Source organism: Macaca thibetana, chromosome 2, assembly GCF_024542745.1.
Source record: "Macaca thibetana thibetana isolate TM-01 chromosome 2, ASM2454274v1, whole genome shotgun sequence".
Taxonomy (NCBI): domain Eukaryota; kingdom Metazoa; phylum Chordata; class Mammalia; order Primates; family Cercopithecidae; genus Macaca; species Macaca thibetana.
Genome location: NC_065579.1, coordinates 154,766,423 through 154,788,109, shown reverse-complemented (window position 1 = coordinate 154,788,109; position 21,687 = coordinate 154,766,423). Strand labels below are relative to the sequence as shown.

The 21,687-nt window shown below is 40.0% G+C and overlaps 2 protein-coding genes across 10 annotated transcripts in view; one reads left to right on the top strand and one right to left on the bottom strand.

Moving 5' to 3' along the window:
- The window catches only part of LOC126949250 (cytochrome c oxidase copper chaperone), an 846,236-nt gene that overhangs the window by 42,085 nt on the left and 782,464 nt on the right, over positions 1-21,687 (bottom strand). The gene's annotated exons all lie outside the window — the stretch shown is intronic.
- The window catches only part of CFAP91 (cilia and flagella associated protein 91), a 62,085-nt gene that overhangs the window by 8,602 nt on the left and 31,796 nt on the right, over positions 1-21,687 (top strand). For all 4 annotated transcript variants that reach the window (XR_007723633.1, XM_050781886.1, XM_050781887.1 and 1 more), the window contains 4 exons: positions 4,017-4,198; positions 14,603-14,780; positions 18,765-18,922; positions 20,828-21,010. Coding sequence is in view for 3 of the 4 variants with exons in the window: in XM_050781886.1 (XP_050637843.1) it covers positions 4,017-4,198; positions 14,603-14,780; positions 18,765-18,922; positions 20,828-21,010 (701 nt within the window). In the remaining variant the exon portion in view is untranslated. The remainder of the gene's footprint in view (positions 1-4,016; positions 4,199-14,602; positions 14,781-18,764; positions 18,923-20,827; positions 21,011-21,687) is intronic.

Here is a 21,687-nt window from a genome sequence, read left to right as displayed (position 1 = left end):
ATAACCCTGACACAAGGGATAAAGATTCCATCCAACAGTTAAACTATGACATTTGACATTGTAGCTACTCTCTATCTCTCTTAGAACTTTTTAAAGAATGAATCAGTATTCCTGAGTGAGGTCAACTCTGGAATTCCAGTATGTTTGAGTTTCTGAGCAGTGAGTATAATGCCACCTTGTGTTATCAGGGATGGAATTGTCTTGGGACCAGCTGGCCTTCTCCAGCCACACCTTTCTCATGGCTAGCTGTTGGAGTCTTTCCTTTGGATTCTACATAAGCACCTTTTCAAAGATAATAAAAAGTTAATACTTCTAAAACATTCAGTGAAGCTCATAGTAGAACAGGATTTGCTAGGTTTGTGAAGCCTGTCTCTGTACAGCTCTGTTGAGGCTGGGAGAGAAAATCTAGACGACTGTAGGTATGGCAGACAGCGCATGCTCCTGGTTCCCGGGCAGTAGTGGAGGAGGAAGGGCCTGGATAGAACACACAGAGCAGCCCTGGCTGTCATATGAGTACTAAAGCCAGAGCAGGTGAGCCTGAGGACAGGGGCCAGGACACAGCAGGGGTCAGGCCAGCATGGAGCAGATGTGGGACCTTTCTGGGTTTGGGTCCTGTTTGAGGTTGGGGAGGAGGTGGGAAAGGGATCATTGCTCTTTGTTACTCATATTTTACTCTCCCCTAAAGCCAACTGAAATGGGGAAAAAATAGGTTGGAGAAATTAAGAAGTTAGTTAAGAAACCATGTATTAAGTTACTGGAAGGGTTCAAAGTAGCTTTCCTCTTTTACGTTCTATTCCCAGACCCACCTGGAAAGATAGGGAGACAGAAACCTTCACCAGAAGAGCTCATTAGGCCTTACCGTAAACTAAGCACATTTGATCAGATGGTCCAAATGTGTAATTATTCAATATGAGAAAAAAATAATTTATTCTTGGCGGGGCGCGGCGGCTCATGCCTCTAATCCCAGCACTTTGGGAGGCTGAGGTGGGTGGATCATGAGGTCAGGAGATCGAGACCATCCTGGCTAACACAGTGAAATCCCGTCTCTACTAAAAATACAAAAAACTAGCCAAGAGTGGTGGCGGGAGCCTATAGTCCCAGCTACTCAGGAGGCTGAGGCAGAAGAATGGCGTGAACCCAGGAGGGGGAGCTTGCAGTGAGCCGAGATCACTCCACTGCACTCCAGCCTGGGGGACAGAGCTAGACTCCATCTCAAAAAACAAACAAACAAAAAAACAAAAACAAAAAAAAATTATTTTATTCTCTTGATTCAAGATAATGGTGCACTAATATAATAAAACTTCATGTAACTTTGGATGACATAAAGCTGATTTGAAGTTATTTCCTCAACTAGAATTTTATAGTAGAATAATTTCTACTGAAAACATAAGAAGCCATATATTAGCTACATGTTAGAAATTTATAGCAACTACTGGAAAGTGATTTCAATAGCAGTTACAGTTCAGCTTTAAAAACTAAAGCCCAGGTGCAGTGGCTCACACCTGTAATCCTAGCACTTTAGAAGGCCGAGGCAGGAGGATCACTTGAGGTCAGGAGTTTGAAACCAGCCTGGCCAACATGGTGAGACTCTGACTCTACTAAAAATACAAAAATTAGCTGGGTGAGGTGATGGGCACCTGTAATCCCAGCTACTTGGGAGGCTGAGTCAGGACAATCACTTGAACCTTGGAGGCGGATGTTGCAGTGAGCTGAGATCGCACCACTGCACTCTAGCCTGGGTGACAGAGCGAGACTCAAAAAACAAACGAAACAAACAAAACAAAAAAACTATCTAAAGTAATTGCGCCAGCACAGGTTGAACTTTCAAACAGGTGTTTCTTTCTAACTGGCTTGAAATGCTTTTTTTTTTTTTTTTTTTTTTTTTTTTGAGGTGGAGTCTTGCTCTGTCGCCCAGGCTGGAGTGCAGTGGTGTGATCTCAGCTCACTGCAACCTCCACCTCCCAGGTTCAAGTGATTGTCCTGCCTCAGCCTCCCAAGTAGCTGGAATTACAGGGCACGTGCCACCACACTCTTTAGTAGAGACGAGGTTTCACCATGTTGGCCAGGTTGGTCTCGAACTCCTGACCTCGTGATTCACCTGCCTTTGCCTCCCAAAGTGCTGGGATTACAGGCATAAGCCACTGTGCCCTGCCCCCCACCTTTTTTTTTTTTTAAAGATCTTTGGTGTATGTATTTGCTGTGCTCTTATGTAAGCTCTTACCATTGCCTCTGTTTTTCAAAATGGAAATATCTCGCTTTTGCCTTCATCTTTAGTTATTTATATAATTTAACCAATGCTTTTACCAACTTGAAAAAAAAATGTCTTTTAAGTCAAAGTGGCTATATTGGTTTTTTTCTTATTCTAGAGGCAATGCATGTACATGTTAAAAAAGAAGTTTCAGAAAAGTATAAAGATGAAAAAAATTATCTGTATAATTCTATCTGGAAATAATTACTATTATTGTATATACATCTAGGTAGTTTTCTATGCATAAAAACTCAGTTTTAAAATGTAAAAATGGAATCATACTATACATACCCACTTAATAGTGTCATTTTTTTCTACTTTACAATGAATCATGGACATTTTTGAATGCTCACAGGTATAGATTACATTATTATTTTTAATAGCTGCATAAATTCCATTATGGCTGCATCATTTTTCTAAAGAATTCTTGTATTGATGTGATCATTTAAGTTTCTAATTTTTCACTCTTATAAATGAGACTTTATGAACATGTTTTCATATATATCTTTGTATACCTGGCCTGTTATTTCCTAGAATAAATTCCTAGGAGTAGAAATGCTGGATCAAAGGGTATTTTAACTTGTCAGTTTACAATTTACAGTTAACAGTTACAAAAATACAAATACCTATTTGTATTTCCATCAACAGTTTATGAGAAGGACTATTTCTTCACAACATAATCGATGCTAGGTACTTTCAATCTTTTAGATCTTTGCTTATGTGATAAAGTAGCATAAAATAGTATCTTGCCATTTTAATTTACTTTTCTTTGATTACTAGTTATCTTCATTATCTTCTCATGTGTTTGTTAGAAGTTTTACTTTTTGTTTTGTGAATTCTCCTTTACTCATTTTTCCATGGGATATTTAACTGCCTAATTGATTTACAAGGGCTTTTTATATAGAAAGGCTATTTAAACTTTTTATCATATATGTTCCAAAACCTTTTTCTAAGTTTGCCATCCACCTTTTAAATTTGTTTGTGATATTTTGAGGCATAGAAGTTGAAACTTACCCTCAATTCTATTGATCATCTCCTTTTATAGCTTCTGGCTTTTAAGCCAGGCTTAAAAAGACCTTCACTCAAAGATGATATAAATATTGACTTATGTTTCCTGTTAGTACTTTTACAGTCTCATTTTTACATTAATTTTTTAAAGATCTAGAATTAATTTTTCTGCAAGAGACAAGGTAACTTTCCCACATGTTAATAACAAAGTGATCCCAGCATTAATTATTGAATCATTTATCCAGATAGAGCCTGTCTGCCTGCCTGCCTGCCTGCCTTCATTTCTCCCTTCCTTCCTTTTTCTTTTTCTCTTTCTTTCTTTCAGCAGAAAGCATCTCTTTTCTTTTCTCTGCTCCCGTATTTCTGGAGAGAAACAGAGAGTGGGTATCGGACTGAAACACAGGAGAAAGAAACCAGAGAATGCAATAATTCTGAACAGGTCCGGAAGTGCTGTACAGCATTCTAGAATAGCTTTGTTCTACAACCTTGCCCAGTGACACACATATAAATAGGCACTTTTGTGAGTCAACTATGGTACTTAGACCCACTCAGTTTCTTGGCAGAGATGAGAATAACAAGGCAATTCTCTCAAGATTTGGGGGCATAATCCTGGTTATAATGGATTCATGACTTTGTACCTGACAACATTTAAAGGAGGAATGGACTTGATGAAGCTTCAAAGATTTGTTTCCACTTGATTATATAATGTTTTAAGTGATCATAACAGGTTTCAATTTTTAAACTGATTTTTCCCTTTTAGGGCAGAACCATACACTTTTCCTCCTACTTCTACTAAGCAGCTATCCATCCCTTCAAAGTTGACTGTGGGCACTCAGACTGATTATCGGGATGCTGACGTTCAAACAGATCCATACTCTCCAGAATATGTAGTATGTCAGGACTCTATCCCCGAGCTCTTGACCCTGGCTACGCTTACCTGGGGTGAGTTGGTAAATCTCCTGACTATTGGCAGATGACAGTGCTGATAACCACGCATGCTGTTCAAATGGCCCATGTACAGGCAATTGTGCTTTACAGTGTTGCTGTATAAAGTGTCTTACTCAGTACAGCAACTTCATAGACTCATAATTTTTCTGATACTTCTGGTCAAATAAAGATACTATGTTTAGGCCGGGCGCGGTGGCTCAAGCCTGTAATCCCAGCACTTTGGGAGGCTGAGACGGGCAGATCACGAGGTCAGGAGATCGAGACCATCCTGGCTAACAAGGTGAAACCCCGTCTCTACTAAAAAATACAAAAAATAACTAGCCGGGCGAGGTGGCGGGCGCCTGTAGTCCCAGCTACTCGGGAGGCTGAGGCAGGAGAATGGCGTAAACCCGGGAGGCGGAGCTTGCAGTGAGCTGAGATCCGGCCACTGCATCCCAGCCTGGGCGACAGAGCGAGACTCCCTCTCAAAAAAAAAAAAAAAAAAAAGATACTATGTTTTTGTTGTAAGTAGTTTTATCGTACTCTATCTGTGAAGCTGAATTTCAGCTTAATATTGTAGTTGCTTTGCTAACTAGTGACCTATGTCCTCTCTTTTCTCTCTCCTAATGAATCACTTCCTTTTTATTGAGCAATCATACTTCTTTACACATAAGCTTTTTTTGAGTGTAAAATACTGAATGCACATTCCTATGTCTGTAATATTATCTTAATTTGCCAAAATATCTTAATTTACCAAAGCTCCCTTATATACTTTATTAGATGATTTGGATGACCTGATATTATCTCTGAAATGCTAAATATCTTTCAGGCTCAGAAATGAACTCTTAGAATGTAATAAAATCTGGCCTAGGCCTGTATTATGTGAACCTATATAATTAATAAGTGAGAGTACTTTTAGAGATTATTAGAAATTAGCTTATCTAACTCACTTAGTTGTATTAATAGCTGGGAAACTGAGAACCAGAGAGGTTAACTAATTCCTCCAAGGACACAGAGACAGTCGGTACACAGTAATGATTTTTAAAGGAGATTGCTTTTCCCCGCATTGTAACAGATAGCTGTGATCAAGTCTGCATCCCAGGCAAAGAAAATGTTCATATCTGGGCTCTAGTTTTGACTTGTTTCCTTGCCCACTTTATGAATCCAGATTAAGCATTCTCAACACCCTTTTTTTTTTTTTTTTTTTTTTGAGATGGAGCGTCACTCTGTTGCCCAGGCTGGAATGCAGTGGTGTGATCTTGGCTCACTGCAACCTCCGCCTCCTGGATTCAAGTGATTCTCCTGCCTCAGCCTCCCGAGTAGCCGGGACTACAGGTGCATGCCACTGTGCCTGGCTAATTTTTTTATTGTATTTTTAGTAGAGACGGGGTTTCACTGTGTTAGCCAGGATGGTCTCGATCTCCTGACCTTGTGATCTGCCCGCCTCGGCCTCCCAAAGTGCTGGGATTACAGGCGTGAGCCACCGTGCCTGGCCCAAAACCTGTACTTTAAAGCAGAGGCTCTACTTTCAGGCCTAGATGGCAAATTAAAAATATGCTGAAACCTTCCCTTTCTGCTCTGAATGCATAAAAAGTATGGGAAAAAATTAATAAACATATAGACACACTTAAAAGCAAGAAAGAAAATATTCGTAATGTAGAAATGGAGACTTTTTCCTAAATAAAGAAGTAGCTGGGGACCTTTGGTGGTAAGTGGGAGCTGTGCATGGCAGGGAACCAGGTCCAAGTCACCTGCCTGAACTGGAGGGGCCAGCGTCCTTCTCCTGCACACAGGTGCAGCTGAAGCCTGGTGCCTGCCCGATGAAGATAATAGACAGAACAGAGTCAGGCATTCCTGCCTGTGGCCTTGGACTTTACCTCTTGGTGTGATAAGGTCTTGGCATTAAACTGCAGGAGGACAAGAGCCAGGCAGAGGCTCAGAAATGCTTCACTAGGCCAAAAAAAAAAAAAAAAAAAAAAATCTGGTGCACTGTCATAGCAGAACTGAGGTTGAAGTGTCAATAAAAGCCTCTATGAGCCAGGCCTACTCCTACCATGTGTGGGACCCAGGACTCTAAGGGAGGCCCACCTACCATGCGTATAGATATTTTAAAATTATAAATCAAGCTAAGAACTGTTAAGTAAAATACGTTGGTTTTTTTCACAAACATCTTCATAACAAGTTAAAAGGACAAGTTTAAATTGGAATTCTTAGGCTCCTGGGATTCTATACTGTAATGTGGCAGCGAGGCGAGAGCCTACTGTGGCCTGCCCCTTTCTCTCCCAACCCTGGCTGTGCTCTACATCTGAGGGGCCTGTCATTGCATGCCCGTGATTACCTCGCTCTTCCCAATGTTTACACATCCCTACAAACAGCTGCCGTTTGGCCCCACCTTGGGCTTAAGGGTGAACAAACAGCAGCATATAGTATGCCCTCAGGAATCTGAATCCTGTAAAGAGGCCCATGGAGACTTTGGAAGCAGGCTTGGGCCATTTGTAGGATTGCCAGGACCTCTACACGTGGAAATAGCTCCAGGTGGGCACGGGGCCTTGGACTCCTCATCTTGTGGTGATGAACAGGGCTCTGAAGGATGAGGTTAGGTAGTAGCCACTCGCAGGTCAAGGCTGCTTACTGACCAGGGTGCTTATGAGAGAAGCCAGCAGCTGATCTCCACCCAAGAACCCCAAAGCACACAAGGAACAGAGACACCAGGAGTGGCCCACAACAAATAAAGGAAATGGGAGAAGAAATTTCTGAGTGAACAGAAAATGGAGCAATCTGAAAAGGACTTGGGAAGTGCCTTCTATATTCTCAAAAGGATAAGGGGGAAATAGCAACACCAAAAAAAAGAATGGGAGTCATGAAAAAGAACCAGTTGGAATCAAGGGGGAGGAAAACTATAATGTTTGAAATAAAATGAACTCAATAGTAGAACAGACAGAACTGAAGAGCAAATTAGTGAAATGACAGATTGAATGGACACATATTCCAGAATGCAGCATATAGTGGTAGAACAAGATAAAAGAAAAGGGAGAGCTGTGGGTGCTAGGACATCAGTACAGGGAAAATGGTGGAGAAGCAATGCAGGAATCGGTGGCTGAGAACTCCCCAGAACTGAGGAAAGACATTAGCCTTCAACCTGAAAAATTCCACTGAGTACCAAGCAGAATGATTCTTCAAAAACTCACACCTCCTAATAAAAGAAAAAGAAAAAGTGAAAAAACTATTAGAAAGATAACTCAGATTACCTACAAAGGAAAAAAAAAGGATTGATATTTTATAGTATTGCCTTTAAGGTGATGTGGGAAAATGATTGCAAACCTAGAATTATTTTACCAGCCAAACTATTATTGACGAGTGAAGGTGAAATAAAGGCATTTTCATACATAAGAAGAAATCTATCTCATAGGATATTGTAAGGATTAAGTAAATTTATTTATGTAACGTGTTCATAGCTACACTCCAGCAATTTCACTCCTAACTATACACCAAAAAAAAAAAAAAAAAAGCACATTATTCTACTTACATAGGTGTGTTCACCAGAAGACATGCACAAGAAAACTCACAGCAGCATTATTCATAATAACTCCAAACTGAAAACAACCCAAATGTCCATCAACCATAGAATGGATGAATAAAATATAGTGTATTCACATAATGGAATGCTATATAATAATGAGAATGAAGTACAACTGCGTGTGGTTACAAGGGAGATTGTAGATGTGTATATAATCGCATATATAATGCTGAACAAAATAAGATACAGAAGAATGCCTACACTGTGATTTCATTTACATGAAACTTAAAACCAATCAAAACTAAATGAACGCATTAGGAATGAGGATGGTAGGCTATCCTTGGGGCACGTAGAGACTGGGAAGGGAGTATCATGGGCATTCTAGTGTTCTGGTAATATTCTATTCCTTGATCTGGGTGCCGATTAGCTGGGATATCTGTTTTTGTTTATGTATGCTGTACATTCATAAAAAGTTTACATAAAGATAAGGGAAAAATAACGACAGTGAAAAAGGATGACACTGTAAGCACTGCGGGGATAAAATGCTTATGATGTGCCAAAAACTGATCCAAGTGCTTTACATTTTAAACCTATTCAGTCTTCACACGTTAAATGAATAATAAAGTTGAAATAAATAGTTGATAATACAGATCTTTTAAAAGGCAAAAGAAATGGTCATTAGGGCCATAAGTAATTTTCTGATAAAGAGTGATAATACAGCCAAGCCTCTTGTAGGAAGCATCAAGAAAGAAGACAGAAGATGCAAGCAGAGTGTTGGGATTGAAAGTGGGACAGAGTAACTACAGAATGAACAATTTAAGAAATATGAGAGTGCTATGAATATCTTTTGCCCTATATTTAAAAACTTAGAAAGGCCGGGCGCGGTGGCTCACACCTGTAGTCCCAGCACTTTGGGAAGCTGAGGCAGGCGGATCACTTGAGGTCAGGAGTTCGAGACCAGCCTGGCCAACATGGTGAAACCCTGTCTCTACTGAAAATACAAACATTAGCCACACATGGTGGTGGGTGCCTGTAATCCCAGCTACTCAGGAGGCTGAGGTTGCAATGAGTGAGCTGAGATCGTGCCACTGTGCTCCAGCCTGGGTGACAGAGCGAGACTCCGTCTCAAATAAATTAAAAAAAAACTTAGATAAATTATATAATTTTTAAAGAAAATATAAATTGCTCATTTGGTTTTAAGAAGAAATCACAAACCTGAATAGAAGAGTAACTATGGAAATGGACTTAGTAAATAGAAAAAAAAATCCTTTTAAGAGCACCAGGCCTAAACAGTTTTACAAGTAAGTTTACCACTCCTTTAAGGACCAAATAAACTGTTTTATGCAACTTCTTCCAGGAAACACAGAATAGAAGTTAATTTATTCATTTTATGAGACCAGTATAGCCTTGATTTGAAAACTGAGTAAGGACAGTACGGTTGTTACTTAGTATTAATAGGAGATTGATGCTAGGACCCTGCAACCCTACCAAAATTTTTGGATGCGCAAGTCTCTTATGTAAAATGGCATAGTATTTGCATATAACCTACACACATCCTCCCATATATTTAATCTCTAGATTACTTATAATTCCTAATGCAATGTAAATTTTGCATAAATAGTTATTATACTGTATTGTTTAGGGAATAATGACAAAAAAAAAGTTTGTACATGTTCAGAACACAGTTTGTTTTTTTTTTAATATTTCCAAACTGCACTTGGTCAAATCCACAGATGTAGAACCCCTGGATATGAAGGGCCAACTATACTAGTAAGGAAACTTACAAGCCAATCTCACATATGAAGAAATATGCAAAAAATTCTAAATAAGACACTAGCAATCTAATCTTGCTGTATTTTAAAAGAGTGACTTATAACCAAATGGAGTTAATCAGAGAAATTCAAGTTTGTTGCAATACCAGAAAGCCATTCATGTAATTTACCATTTTAATGGAAAACATAGGAAAAATCCTTCTCTGGATGCAGAAAAAAGTATTTTATAACATGCAATGCTCATTTATGACATTTACTTGGAATAAACTGGGAGCAGAAGGAAACTTTAATAATCTACCCCAGCCTGTAATAAACATCATACTAAAGGTGAAACTTCAGAAGCTTTACCCTAAAAGAAAAAGACATTGATAATGCTCATTATCACTACTATTTAACAGCGTAGAGAAGACCTTAGCCCAGAGTTTATCAAGCCTGGCTATGATCCCTCCTTTCAGGAACATTTGGGAATATGAGTGGTGTTTTCTATGTAATAATGATTAGAAAGTGCTTCTGGCATTTAGCTCATGGGACAGGGTATAGCGGATAGGCTGGCATGGATACTAAACATCCTGTGCTGCTTGGGGTAGTTTCATACAAATAATTATCTGCCCATTATGGCAATAGCACCCTTGTTGAGGAGAGACAGTGCAGCAAGATAAGAGAAAAATGGAGGCATGGCGATGAGAAAGAAGCAGCAAAACTATCATTATATGCACACATGCTCACTTCGAAAATCAAATAAATTATCAGAACTAAAAAGAGAGTTCAACAAGAAGTCAACATAGATCAGTCACTTTCCTATATGACAGCAATATCCAATTAGAAAACATTGTTGAGGCCAGGTGCAGTGGCTCACACCTGTAATCCCAGCACTTTGGGAGGCCAGGGCAGGAGGATTGATTGAGGCCAGGAGTTTAAGACCAACTTGGATAACATAGTGAGACCTCCATTTCTACAAAAGAAGAATTAGCTGAGTGTGGTGGTGCACACCTGTGGTCCTAGCTACTCAGGAGGCTGAAGCAGGATTGCTTGAGCCCAGGGGTTCAAGGTTACAGTGTACAGTGAACTATAATCTTGCCACTGTACTCCCACCTAGGCAACAGAGTGTGACTCTGTCTCAAAAAAAAAAAAAAAAAAAAAAGAAAGAAAGAAAGAAAAAAAAGAAAAGAAAGAAAAGAGAAGGAAAAGAAGATGAAAGAAAGAAAAAGAAAAGAAACATTATTCACCTGAGATCAGGTGTTCAAGACCAGCCTGGCCAATATGGTGAAACCCCGTCTCTACTAAAAATACAAAGAAATTAGCTGGGCATGGTGGCGTTTGCCTGTAGTCCCAGCTACTCAGGAGGCTGAGGCAGGAGAATCACTCCAACCCAGGAGGCGGAGGTTTCAGTGAGCCAAGATTGTACCACTGCACTCCAGCCTAGGTGACAGAGCAAGACTCTGCCAAAAATAATTTATTGAAAAAAATTACATTCATTTATTTGTTTTAGAGATGTAGTCTCACTCTGTTGCCCAGGTTGAGGTGTAGTAATGTGATTATAGCTCACTGCAGCCTCAAACCCTATGGCTCAAGTGATCCTTTCACCCCACCCTCCCAAGTAGCTAGGGCCACAGGTCCACATCACCATGCCAGGCTAATTAAAAAAATATATTTTTTTGTGGAGATGGGGTTTCACTATGTTGCCCAGGCTGGTCTCCAATTCTTGGACTTAGAAATTCTCCTGTCTCAGCCTCCAAAAGTGCTGGGATTATAGGTGAGCCACCGCACTTGGCTGAAAAAAATTACATGCACAATAGCAATGAATAACAAAGTGCCTAGGGAATCACTTAACAAAAACGTGTGCAAGGGATTTATGTTGAAAATTATAAATTATTCTTTAAGCACGTAAACAAAGATTTGATGAAAAGAGAGAACATATTTATCAATGGGAAACTCAGGCTTGAAGAGATAAGACTTCTCCCTCAAATAATTTATACCTTCAAGTAGTTCTAATCCAGATTCCCACTCTCAATATAACTATGCCTGGGTAAATTAGCACTTTTCATCTTCTCTTCCCAGAAATTTTACAAAAGTAACAACAACAATACTCCCACAAACTCCATTTTCAGTAAAACTAAAAATATATGTAATTCACGAACCACTAAATATTTGTAAGGACTGCAAAAAGCAGCTGAGATGGGGCAGATGCAATGTGGGAGGAAGTGAAGCATGCACCATGGGAGAGGAACCATCAGGGGATCTCAGAAGGCAGGAGCAAAAATATACTTCTGAGGGTAAATTAAGCAATATCCAGAATTAAAAATGATCATATTTTGTGATGTAGCTGCTAGACTCTAGCATTTCTACTTCTAAGAATCCTAGAGAAGCTCACATATGGTACAATGAGACCAGTACAAGGATGTTTGTTGCAACATTATGTATGATCAAAAAATTAAAAGCAATCTAAATGTCATTTGAGAAGATAGATAGCTTAAATTGTAATAAAGCCTTACAGTGGAAGAAGGAAACCAGATCTGTATACATCAGTACAGCTAGGCTTCCAAAACAAAGATGAGTTAAAAAAGCAAGTTGCAGAATGGTTATAGTACAATACCATGTATATAAATATTAAATAAACATCAGTACTGTGTCTTGCTTCTATATAATTCATTTTTGGTTCATATTTGTTTTTACTAGAGAGGAAGTATAGTATAGTGCACAAAAATATAATGTTCAGACTGCTATGTGCAAGTTACTTAACCTTTTAGCCCTTCAGTCTCTTTATTTGTAAAAAAGGCATAATTATGTTTACATGATAGGGATTTGTTGAAGATTGAATGCATTAGAAAAGTGCTTGGCATAATACAAGTGCTTAAATAGCCGGCGCAGTGGCTCACGCCTGTAATCCCAACACTTTGGGAGGCCGAGGTGGGCAGATCACCTGAGGTCAGGAGTTCGAGATCACCCTGGCCAACATGGTGAAACCCCATCTCTACTAAAAATACAAAAAAAATGAGCCGGGCATGGTAGCAGGTGCCTGCAATCCCAGCTACTAGGGAGGCTAAGGCAGGAGAATCACTTGAACTCGGGAAGCGGAGGTTGCAGTGAGCCGGGATTGCACCATTGCACTCCAGCTTGGGTGACAAGAGCGAGACTTCGTCTCAAAAAAAAAAAAAAAGTGCTTGGCATAATAAAAGTGCTTAAGTAATGTTAGATTTCATTATTATTATAATTCATAGACACATAAATTTGTATATAAAATGTTAAGATTGAATGGAAATCCACAAATTCCTTTTTGTGTTTACTTTGGGAAATGGGAGAAGGCAATGGGACTCAATGTGGTAGTTAAAAGGTACATCGGCTTTATTTATAATGTTTCAATTTTTTATTAAAAAATGTAAAGTATATATGACAAAATGTGTACAGTTGTTAAGTCTGCATACTTATGGTATGATTTTCATAGTTATTTTTAAAATTACTAAAGAAAATGCCATGCAAGACCCACAAAATAATATGTAGATACATATATATACATATATACACATACATATATATGTTGTTTTGTATACAGATTTATTTACTTCTTTATACATCTATAAAAGTAAAAAGATGAGCTGGTAGTATTCCTCTTCACTAAATGCATCATTGTGACTGCCTCTGGGAAGGTGATCAGAATGAGGAAGCAGAGTACAGAGCTTTAGCCTTCTCTATAATACCCTAATTTTATTTTATTTTATTTTATTTATTTTTTGAGATGGAGTCTCGCTCTGTCCCCCAGGCTGGAGTGCAGTGGCGCGATCTCAGCTCACTGCAACCTCCACCTCCCGGGTTCAAGCCATTCTTCTGCCTCAGTCTCCCGAGTAGCTGGGATTACAGGCGCCTGCCACCACACCTGGCTAATACCCTAATATTAAAAACAAGAGATTGTGAATTCATATATTACTTATTTGCTTTCTAAAAGCATAAACATTACAAAAGATCTGAAATAAGACAAAAATCTTAGGCATGCCCTACTGTACATGGTAAAAATATGACTTGTGACTTATTTCCTTGGATTTTTCTGTATAATTATATTTTTTAATGAAAATAAAACAAAGATTGACTTATTGTGGTTCAGTGATCAAACAGGAAACTTGTTCCAGCCTCCCTTTCCTTTACTTGCTTTTGCAAGGCCACATTTAGAGGTGCTAGGTACCTAAGTGTGCTGGCATCCTCAAAACTTGATCCAGGGAGGCATACGTAGGTTTAGGTCTCAGCCAGTGCCTCGGAGCTGGTCAGGAAACATATCCAGCTGTCCCTATCCTCCTGCCTGACCTATGGGTATTGTGTCTTCGAATGCCTAAAGTTGGAGGTAAGAGATAGCCCTAAATTGTACATGCACTGTGGGGACAAAACCCAAAGATGGTGAATTCTCAGCTAGTGATTAGTATCTTCATTTTCTGTTACTTTTTAAAAACAGTATTTGGCCAAGTGGCTCACACCTGTAATCCCAGCACTTTGAGAGGCTCAGGCAGGAGAATTGCTTGAACCCAGGAGTTTGAGACCAGCCTGGGCAACATGGTGAAACCTTGTCTCTACAAAAAAATCAAAATAAATTAGCCAGGTGTGGTGGCACATGCCAGTAGTCCCAGCTACTCGAGAGGCTGAGGTGGGGGGATCATTTGTGCCGGGGAGGTCAAGGCCGCAGTGAGCTGTAATCATACCGTTCTACTCCAGCCTGGGCAACAGAGTGAGACCCTGACTCAAAAAAAAACATGTATTTTTCACCTTTATCCAACAAATTCCCTACCCCATATTTTTCCCACCTCTGGAGTCTGAAAACACCTTGTATTTCAGTATGTAAATTTGTTTATTACAGAGCATTCCACGATGTGATTATTCAGTAGTCCCTTAATATTCTTCAAATGCATTCCAGCATCTTACATGCAACTAAAATGTCTTATGGTGCAATTACTAACAAGAGGCAGTGAGGCACAGATAACACAAGCTGTGAGGCACATCTAGAGGCTGTTCCCTAATGTCATGTTATCCTGTCATGGCCCTCACATTTAGAGAAGAGGAAAGGAACTGACAGGGAGTTAATTATATACTGGGGGGGGGGGTGTGTGGGTTGGCCCACTTGTTCCTAAGCTGTGCTGCTTCATCCTGCAGGTCGGGGTCTCCCAGCAGGACAAGCTGAGGTGGAGATGATAGAAAGAGCCCGCGAGAAGCGTGCTTGGGAAGCCACTCTCCCCGCTCTGAGTGACACCTCCCAGTTTGAGAAGAGGAGGAAGATGATGAATGAAATGGAGAGGAAGGAGTGGGCCTTCAGAGAGCAGGAGATTGAAAAGTAGGTTCTCTGTCACCCAGGCAACTGTTCCTGTACTGGTGGGAATAATGTTAATACTTTATATCTGCAAAGCATTCTCCCGAATGTATGGGTTGAAAAGCAATCCTCAACATATAGAGATAGGAAATTGGGCTTCCGCTTCTTTCAGGAGCAGTCACATGCTTCTGAGGTGGTCCAGAAGCTCTGTATACTCTTCTCTCCAATAACATACAAATGTAGAATGCCCTCTGTGTGTGTGAAGAAGGTCAGCATGGAACCCAGGTTTGAACAACTCCTGAAGGGCATCTCTGATTCTTCTCTTCCCTTTTCTCTTTAGTAGCTATCTTAACTGTCACAGAATCCCACTAATTTCTGCAAAGCACCTTTCAAACTGTCCCTTCATGTTCATTCCCAGTGCCACTGTCCCAGTCCCTGGGCTCTCTATGTATCCCTTCAAACAGCCTTGGCACTAGTCCTAGCTCTTACCCACTGCCCCCCCATTCCACCCCCAAGACACTGTATTCACAGTCAGGATGCCTTGCGTTCTAGCTAGAGCTGATGGGGCATTTCCTATTCAAAAGACAAATTATGGAATTCTTCCATTAAGAGATGAGTTTATATAACAATATACATAAATAACAATATGCTGAGGTACTTGTGGTTGGATTTTGAATTATTTTAACTGATATATTTTCAGCAATGGAGTTGTTGCTGATATGTGGAAATGATAAGAGATTATGAGAACCAAAAAATTATAACTCTCTAGCAAGAACAAAGGAAGGGCGTTTGCTGAGTTTGTCCTTTGTGCTAGGCTGTGCTGACGTACTTTATTGTTCATAGCAATGCTACCAAGGACCCTTACACACAAGAGAGGGACCCAGAGAGTTAGAGACTCAGCTTGGTGCTAAATTTGGAATATGTTAATTTTTTCCAACACCTTCAGATTAAGCCTGAATCTAGGCTTTGGGATGTTTTGATAAAAGCTTGCAATTTAATTTAAAAAATAGTGTTTGGGGTAAAGTAGGTGTCAAATACTCAATCCTGTTGGCAGAAATTTAAATTTATTATTGTACTTTGGAAAGATATGTGTCTTTTCAAAAGGCATTGAAACTATTAAAAATGTATCTGGCCAGAGTGAAGGCGTCACCTGAGAAAGCGAGTACATTTGTTAAACTGAGGGCAATTTTGATACATGTATTTTGAGTCCCTTTTACCTGCTAGGCTCTGTGCTGTGAGCTGGGAAAATAGGGATGAATAGGAAACTGCTCTTCCTCACAGAGCTCCTTATGGTCCACTGGGGCAGGGGGAGCAGGGAAGGTGGACAAGGATGGGACAAAATATCTTAGACCAACCCCTCTCGGGCTGCGCCTATCAGGTGATGTGCTGTTCTGTACAAAAAGTGCTTGGTGGAACCCAGGTGAAAGAACAGTTAGTTCTATTTAAGGTGGGTGATTTGAGAAAGAAAACTACTAAGAGGAGGTAGCTTCTGAGCTGGGTTTTGAAGGGTAGGTAAGAAGCCATCAGGCAGATAGTAATATCAGACAGTCATATCAGAAACTATCAGGTAGACCAATACTTCAGAGGTGTTGGTATGAGATATTTTGCACCATCTCTTTGCCCATCTTCCTGCCCCTTCCTGCCCCAGTGAATTATAAGGAGCTCTGTCAATAATACCAGATTGACGATGATAATGATGATGATGACGATTAGTTGACTATAAGGAGCTCTGTCAATATCAGATGATAAGTGAATGGTAAGGAGCTCTGTCAATAATAATAATAACAATAATAATAATATGGTGATGAGTGGATTATAAGGAGTTCTGTCAATGATATCAGATGAAGAAGAAGATATCTATAGAGCATGGAACACTTATAGAGGGCTTACTACCTACCAGATGATGCTCTAAGCATATAGATCTCAAAGTATGGTCCACAGACCAGCAGCATCAACATTACCTTGGAACTTGGTAGAAATGCAGGTGATCAGGCCCCATCCCAGGACCTACTGAATCAGGGGTTGGGACCCAGCAATCCATATCAGAACCTGTGCTCTAGATTATGCTGCACTCTGAAATTTGAGACTACTGTTAGAGCACTTTGTGTATACATTAACTCACTTAATGCTCACAACTTCATGAAGAGGGTATTATTATTCCCTCTACTTTACCATTGAAGAGATTGAGGTCAGTGGTGACATGGAAAATTGAACCTAGCATTTCTAACTCTAGAGAGAAAAGTGACTGGGGTGTGTGGCTTAGTTTTAAAAATGCCTACCTCTCCAGTGAGCTGAGATCACGCCACTGCACTCCAGCCTGGGCGACAGAGCGAGACTCCGTCTTTCTCTCTCTCTCTCTCTCTCACACACACACACACACACACACACACACAAAGCCTACCACTCCATTCTCATTTGTCACTACACTCTCACCCCTCTCAAGTGCATTCACTCTGAGAAACCCTGCCTGTGTGACATCTTGTTCTCCCTCCAGTCCTTTAGAGTTGAACATTCAGCTTCCCCTGCTGAGGCCCTGCTTTTCCCTTGTCAATGTGGCAAATCCCAATCCTGAGTTTACAGCTCTTCTAAGGAAGGCTTCCCCACCTGTTCCCTCTTTTCCCCCTGCCCTATCCTTTCTTCTTCCAGGAAGAGTTTTCACTCTTCTAGCCTAGTGTGTATCTCCTTGTGCTGGAAATGTTGGTTCATATGCCTATTCCGCCGGAACAGTGCTTGTTGAGAGAAGGTGTTTTGTCTTGTACATTGTTGTTCCTGCCTGGCATATGGTGGGCACTTAATAAATATTTGGCAAATGAGTAAGTGAATAAATTCAGGTATGAATTTCTAAGCAGGAGTAAAATGTATGTTCAAATCTCTGTTTTAGGAAGGAAAACCTTGACAGCTGGGTGGAGCAAAGATTGGAAGGAGGACAGACTAGCAGCTAGGAGTCCATGTTAGGAGTGAGATGACCAGACACGAGCTAGGGAATACAAGAAGCACTTACGAGGAGAGATCTTTAGCAGCGGGAAGAAGGTGTAAGAGGGGCAGACTTCTGGGGGAACAAATGAGTAGGGTTTTGTTTTGTTTTTTTAATTGTCAAGTGGCAGCTGGAGATTCAAATAGATGGAAATTCTGGTTCAGAAATATCTAAGTTGGGCTGGACGTGGTGGCTCACGCCTGTAATCCCAGCACTTTGGGAGGCCAAGGTGGGATCACTTGAGGCCAGGGGTTCGAGACCAGCCCGGCCAATGTAGTGAAACTCCATCTGTACTAAAAATACAAAAATTAGCCAGGTGTGTTGGTGGGCGCCTGTAGTCCCAGCTACTTGGGAGGCTGAAGCATGAAAACCGCCTGAACCTAGGAGGCAGAGGCTGCAGTGAGTTTAGATCAGGCGACTGCACTCCAGCCTGGGCAACAGAGCGAGACTCTGTCTCAGAAGAAAAGAAAGAAAGAAAAAAGAAATATCTAAGCTGGAGGTACAGATTACACAGTCATCTGTGCATTGTTGGATGCACATGAGCAAGGTAGCCCGAGGAGAACAAGTTGAAGGTAGGGGGAAAAGAAACAAAGATTTGTTGAGTACCTATTATATGCCAGGCACTGGCATTTTTACCTCATTCCTTAGGACAGCATGCCAGAACCACATTTCCTCTTCACTCCCCCTATTACGTAACCCTCCAGGAATACCACTCGACCTGGCACTGTGCACAAACCTCTTACTGTTCCTTTAGGCCCATCTGCCTAGAGAGCCCTTCTTTTACCCCATCTGCCTGGCATACTCTTCTTCATCCTTGAGAACTACACCCATATATATTCCTATTATATAGAGAGTCTCTATTGAGTGCCACCCCCACGCCCTGAATTCATCTGTCATACTTTTGCCAGAGTGGTCTTTTGACAATACGTGAACATGATACCAGCCCACAGAGAAGAGCCTGTCTGTGGCAGCCGTTCCCTTCCTCTCCATTTGAGATGCCATATGCTTCTTTATGTTTTGTAATTTACTTGAAGACTGCAGGAGATTCGCCTGGAAGTTCTAAAAGAGCTGTTGAGGAAGCGTGAAGAGAATCAGAATGAAGTGAATATGAAGCACTTGAATGCACGGTGGTCTAAACTGCAGGAGGCAAAAGAGGCAAAAATGGCAAAAATTCAGCGCACACATGTATCAAGTAATGGTGTAGTATGAACAATGAAGACAGTGGAAAAGTGGGCTTTGCTTTGGATCTTTGACCAAACCTGACTTAACTATGATATAATTCTGTTTTGGTCCTGGGAATCACATAGGTAAGGGCTGAGAGATGAGTTATTTCTTAAAGGTAGAAGAGTGGAGGAAATTCCCTTACTAAGAAAATCAAGTGATGGTGTCCTAACAGGTAATCAAGTTATTGAGATAATGTGTGTGTGTGTGTGTGTGTGTGTGTGTGTGTATGTGTGTGTCTGTATGTATGTGTGGTGGGATAGGTGTTAGGTTCCCCATATTCATGGTCCACAGCCCTGGATAAAGAGCCCTGTTTCTTACCCTTTTTTCATTTTGCCCTTAAAGGTGACGTTTTAGACATCTTTTTCCTAATCACTTTGCCACAAGAAATTTTAATACCACATATATAACATATGTATGTTTACGTACTATATGTATATCTATACTTTATACATTAAAAGAGGAAGTATATGGTTTATTATTTTTATTCAGTGCAAGATTAAGAATGACTGAATTAAAGATTCAAGTTAAATTTATATTTTAAAAATTTAAGGCCAAGAGAGGTAGCTCACGCCTGTAATTCCAGCACTTTGGGAGGCTGAGGTGGGAGGATTGCTTAAGGCTAGAAGTTCAAGACCAGCCTGAACAACATAGTGAGACCCCATCTCTAAAAATTTTTTTAAAACTTAGCCAGATGTGGTGGTACACATCTGTAGTCATAGCTACTTGGAGCTGAGGTGGGAGGATGGCTTAAGCCCAGGAGCTCAAGGCTACAGTGAGTTATGATTGTACCACTGCACTCCAGCCTGGGTGATGTAGACCTTGTCTCAAAATAAATAAATAAATGGTATCAATTACATGTGCAGATTATATATGCACTCATTCACAATATAATCACATTTTAAAAAATCATTCAAAATTTTTTTCTAACAAAAATAAAAAATCACAAAACAAATTATTGCTTACAATTATGTTTAGTGAACTTAAATTTTAACTTTTTCTTGATGTGAGAAAAGAGCACTTAACTGCCAGATATTTATTTAGATATGATCAACATTTTTTTCAGTACTTGGCATAACTAATGATAGATCTGACTTTTGTAGGCAAATAATAAAATTTAAATCATTTTTACTTAATTCTAAAACCCAAGTCACACCCAAAAGTGCTGAGGATCAAACATAAACAACATCCCCAAGACAGCAGTGGCACACAGGCCCCCTTTGGCAGCATGACGTCACGATCTTGTGATAAGATTTTTACCCCCGTTGAAAGTGCACAATGTAGAGCCACCAAAGTGGCTTGGGTCTGTGATGGGATCTGAGAGAAAAGGAGCACAGGAGGTGGTGAGCGTGACTCTTTAGATGAGTGTACTCCTCATGTGCACAGTTGAGCCTTTCCCTCTGACTGCCAAAAAACTGTAAGCTGGGACAGTCTTTGGTTTATTTTGGTGTTAACCAAGATGAACCTATAGTCTTTGCTTTTGATTATTCTTGTAAGGGAGAATAATTCCCTAGTTCCCCCACTGAACATGTATTTTCCAGTTGCTTTGAGTTTCATTCATTTAACAAACTTTTACTGAATACCTCTTCTTGGCCTAGAGTTTGAAATGCAATTATAAAATATTTTTGACGAGTACCGATTGAGGGCACTAACTGATTCTGCTTCTGTGACTCCTGCCTGTCTCATGACAATCTGGGCCACACAGATGGCAGACCTCTGTTTTTAGTGTTACATTCTGGCTGTCGTGAGTCATCATGAAATTCATTCATTTCAATAGCTTCTCTGTGAATAACACTAGAATTGGCTTACTCTTCTGCATTTGTATAATTCAGAGCAATATTTTGGAGATAGTCATGGAGGTTATGTTTTATTTTAGCAATCAGAAAACTTGTAGGAAAGGGAAAGAACATAGAAGGGAAGTTGGAGAGAAGAAATATCATCAAGGATTATTCTGATTATGCATCACAAGTCTATGGACCTCTGTCTCATCTTGGGTGTTTCCCAGACAATAACTCAGAGGACTTTGTAGTAAAAAACTACTATCTCAACACCTATGAAGGTAAGCAATTTACATAATTGGAAATCCGCTATAAGAGAGTTATCTCAGAAATATGAGCAAGTATACAAAATGTAGAAATTTAGATTAAAAGCTAAGCAATAAAAATATCAGCAATAAACACTGATGAACAGGTTTAACATTATTAACGTGAGTTCATACAAACCAATAAAAACTGCTAAGACCCAAATAAATAAATAGACACACTATAGAACACACAAATAGACACACTATAGTCCTTGCTATAGAACAATTCAGCAAGGACTAAATTCAGTTAGCTACTAAATGTTAAAAAATGTTTAATGTCACTAATAATCAAAGTTATTTAACAATGAAATAGAGAAAACTTTTATACCAGGTTTTTGAAGCAAACAAGAAATATGTATAATGAAATCAACCCTTTATAAAGAAATGTCAAAAAACTAGTGGGCAAGAGGATGGGGAACCAGGGGATAAGTTCATGGAGAGGGCTATACCTCTTATGAAGTTCAAAAAAGGCTTATTTAGTTATTTAATTTCACTGACAAGTTAAAGTATCATGTGGCCAAGATCACGAGTTGCTGGTTACACTGCTGAACTTGTAGCTCTGGCTGGCCATCTCTGGAGCTAAATGTAATAAATTGGTGAACGTCTACTTTAGAAGGGTGGCACCACATATCATAGAATCATTAATTTTCTGT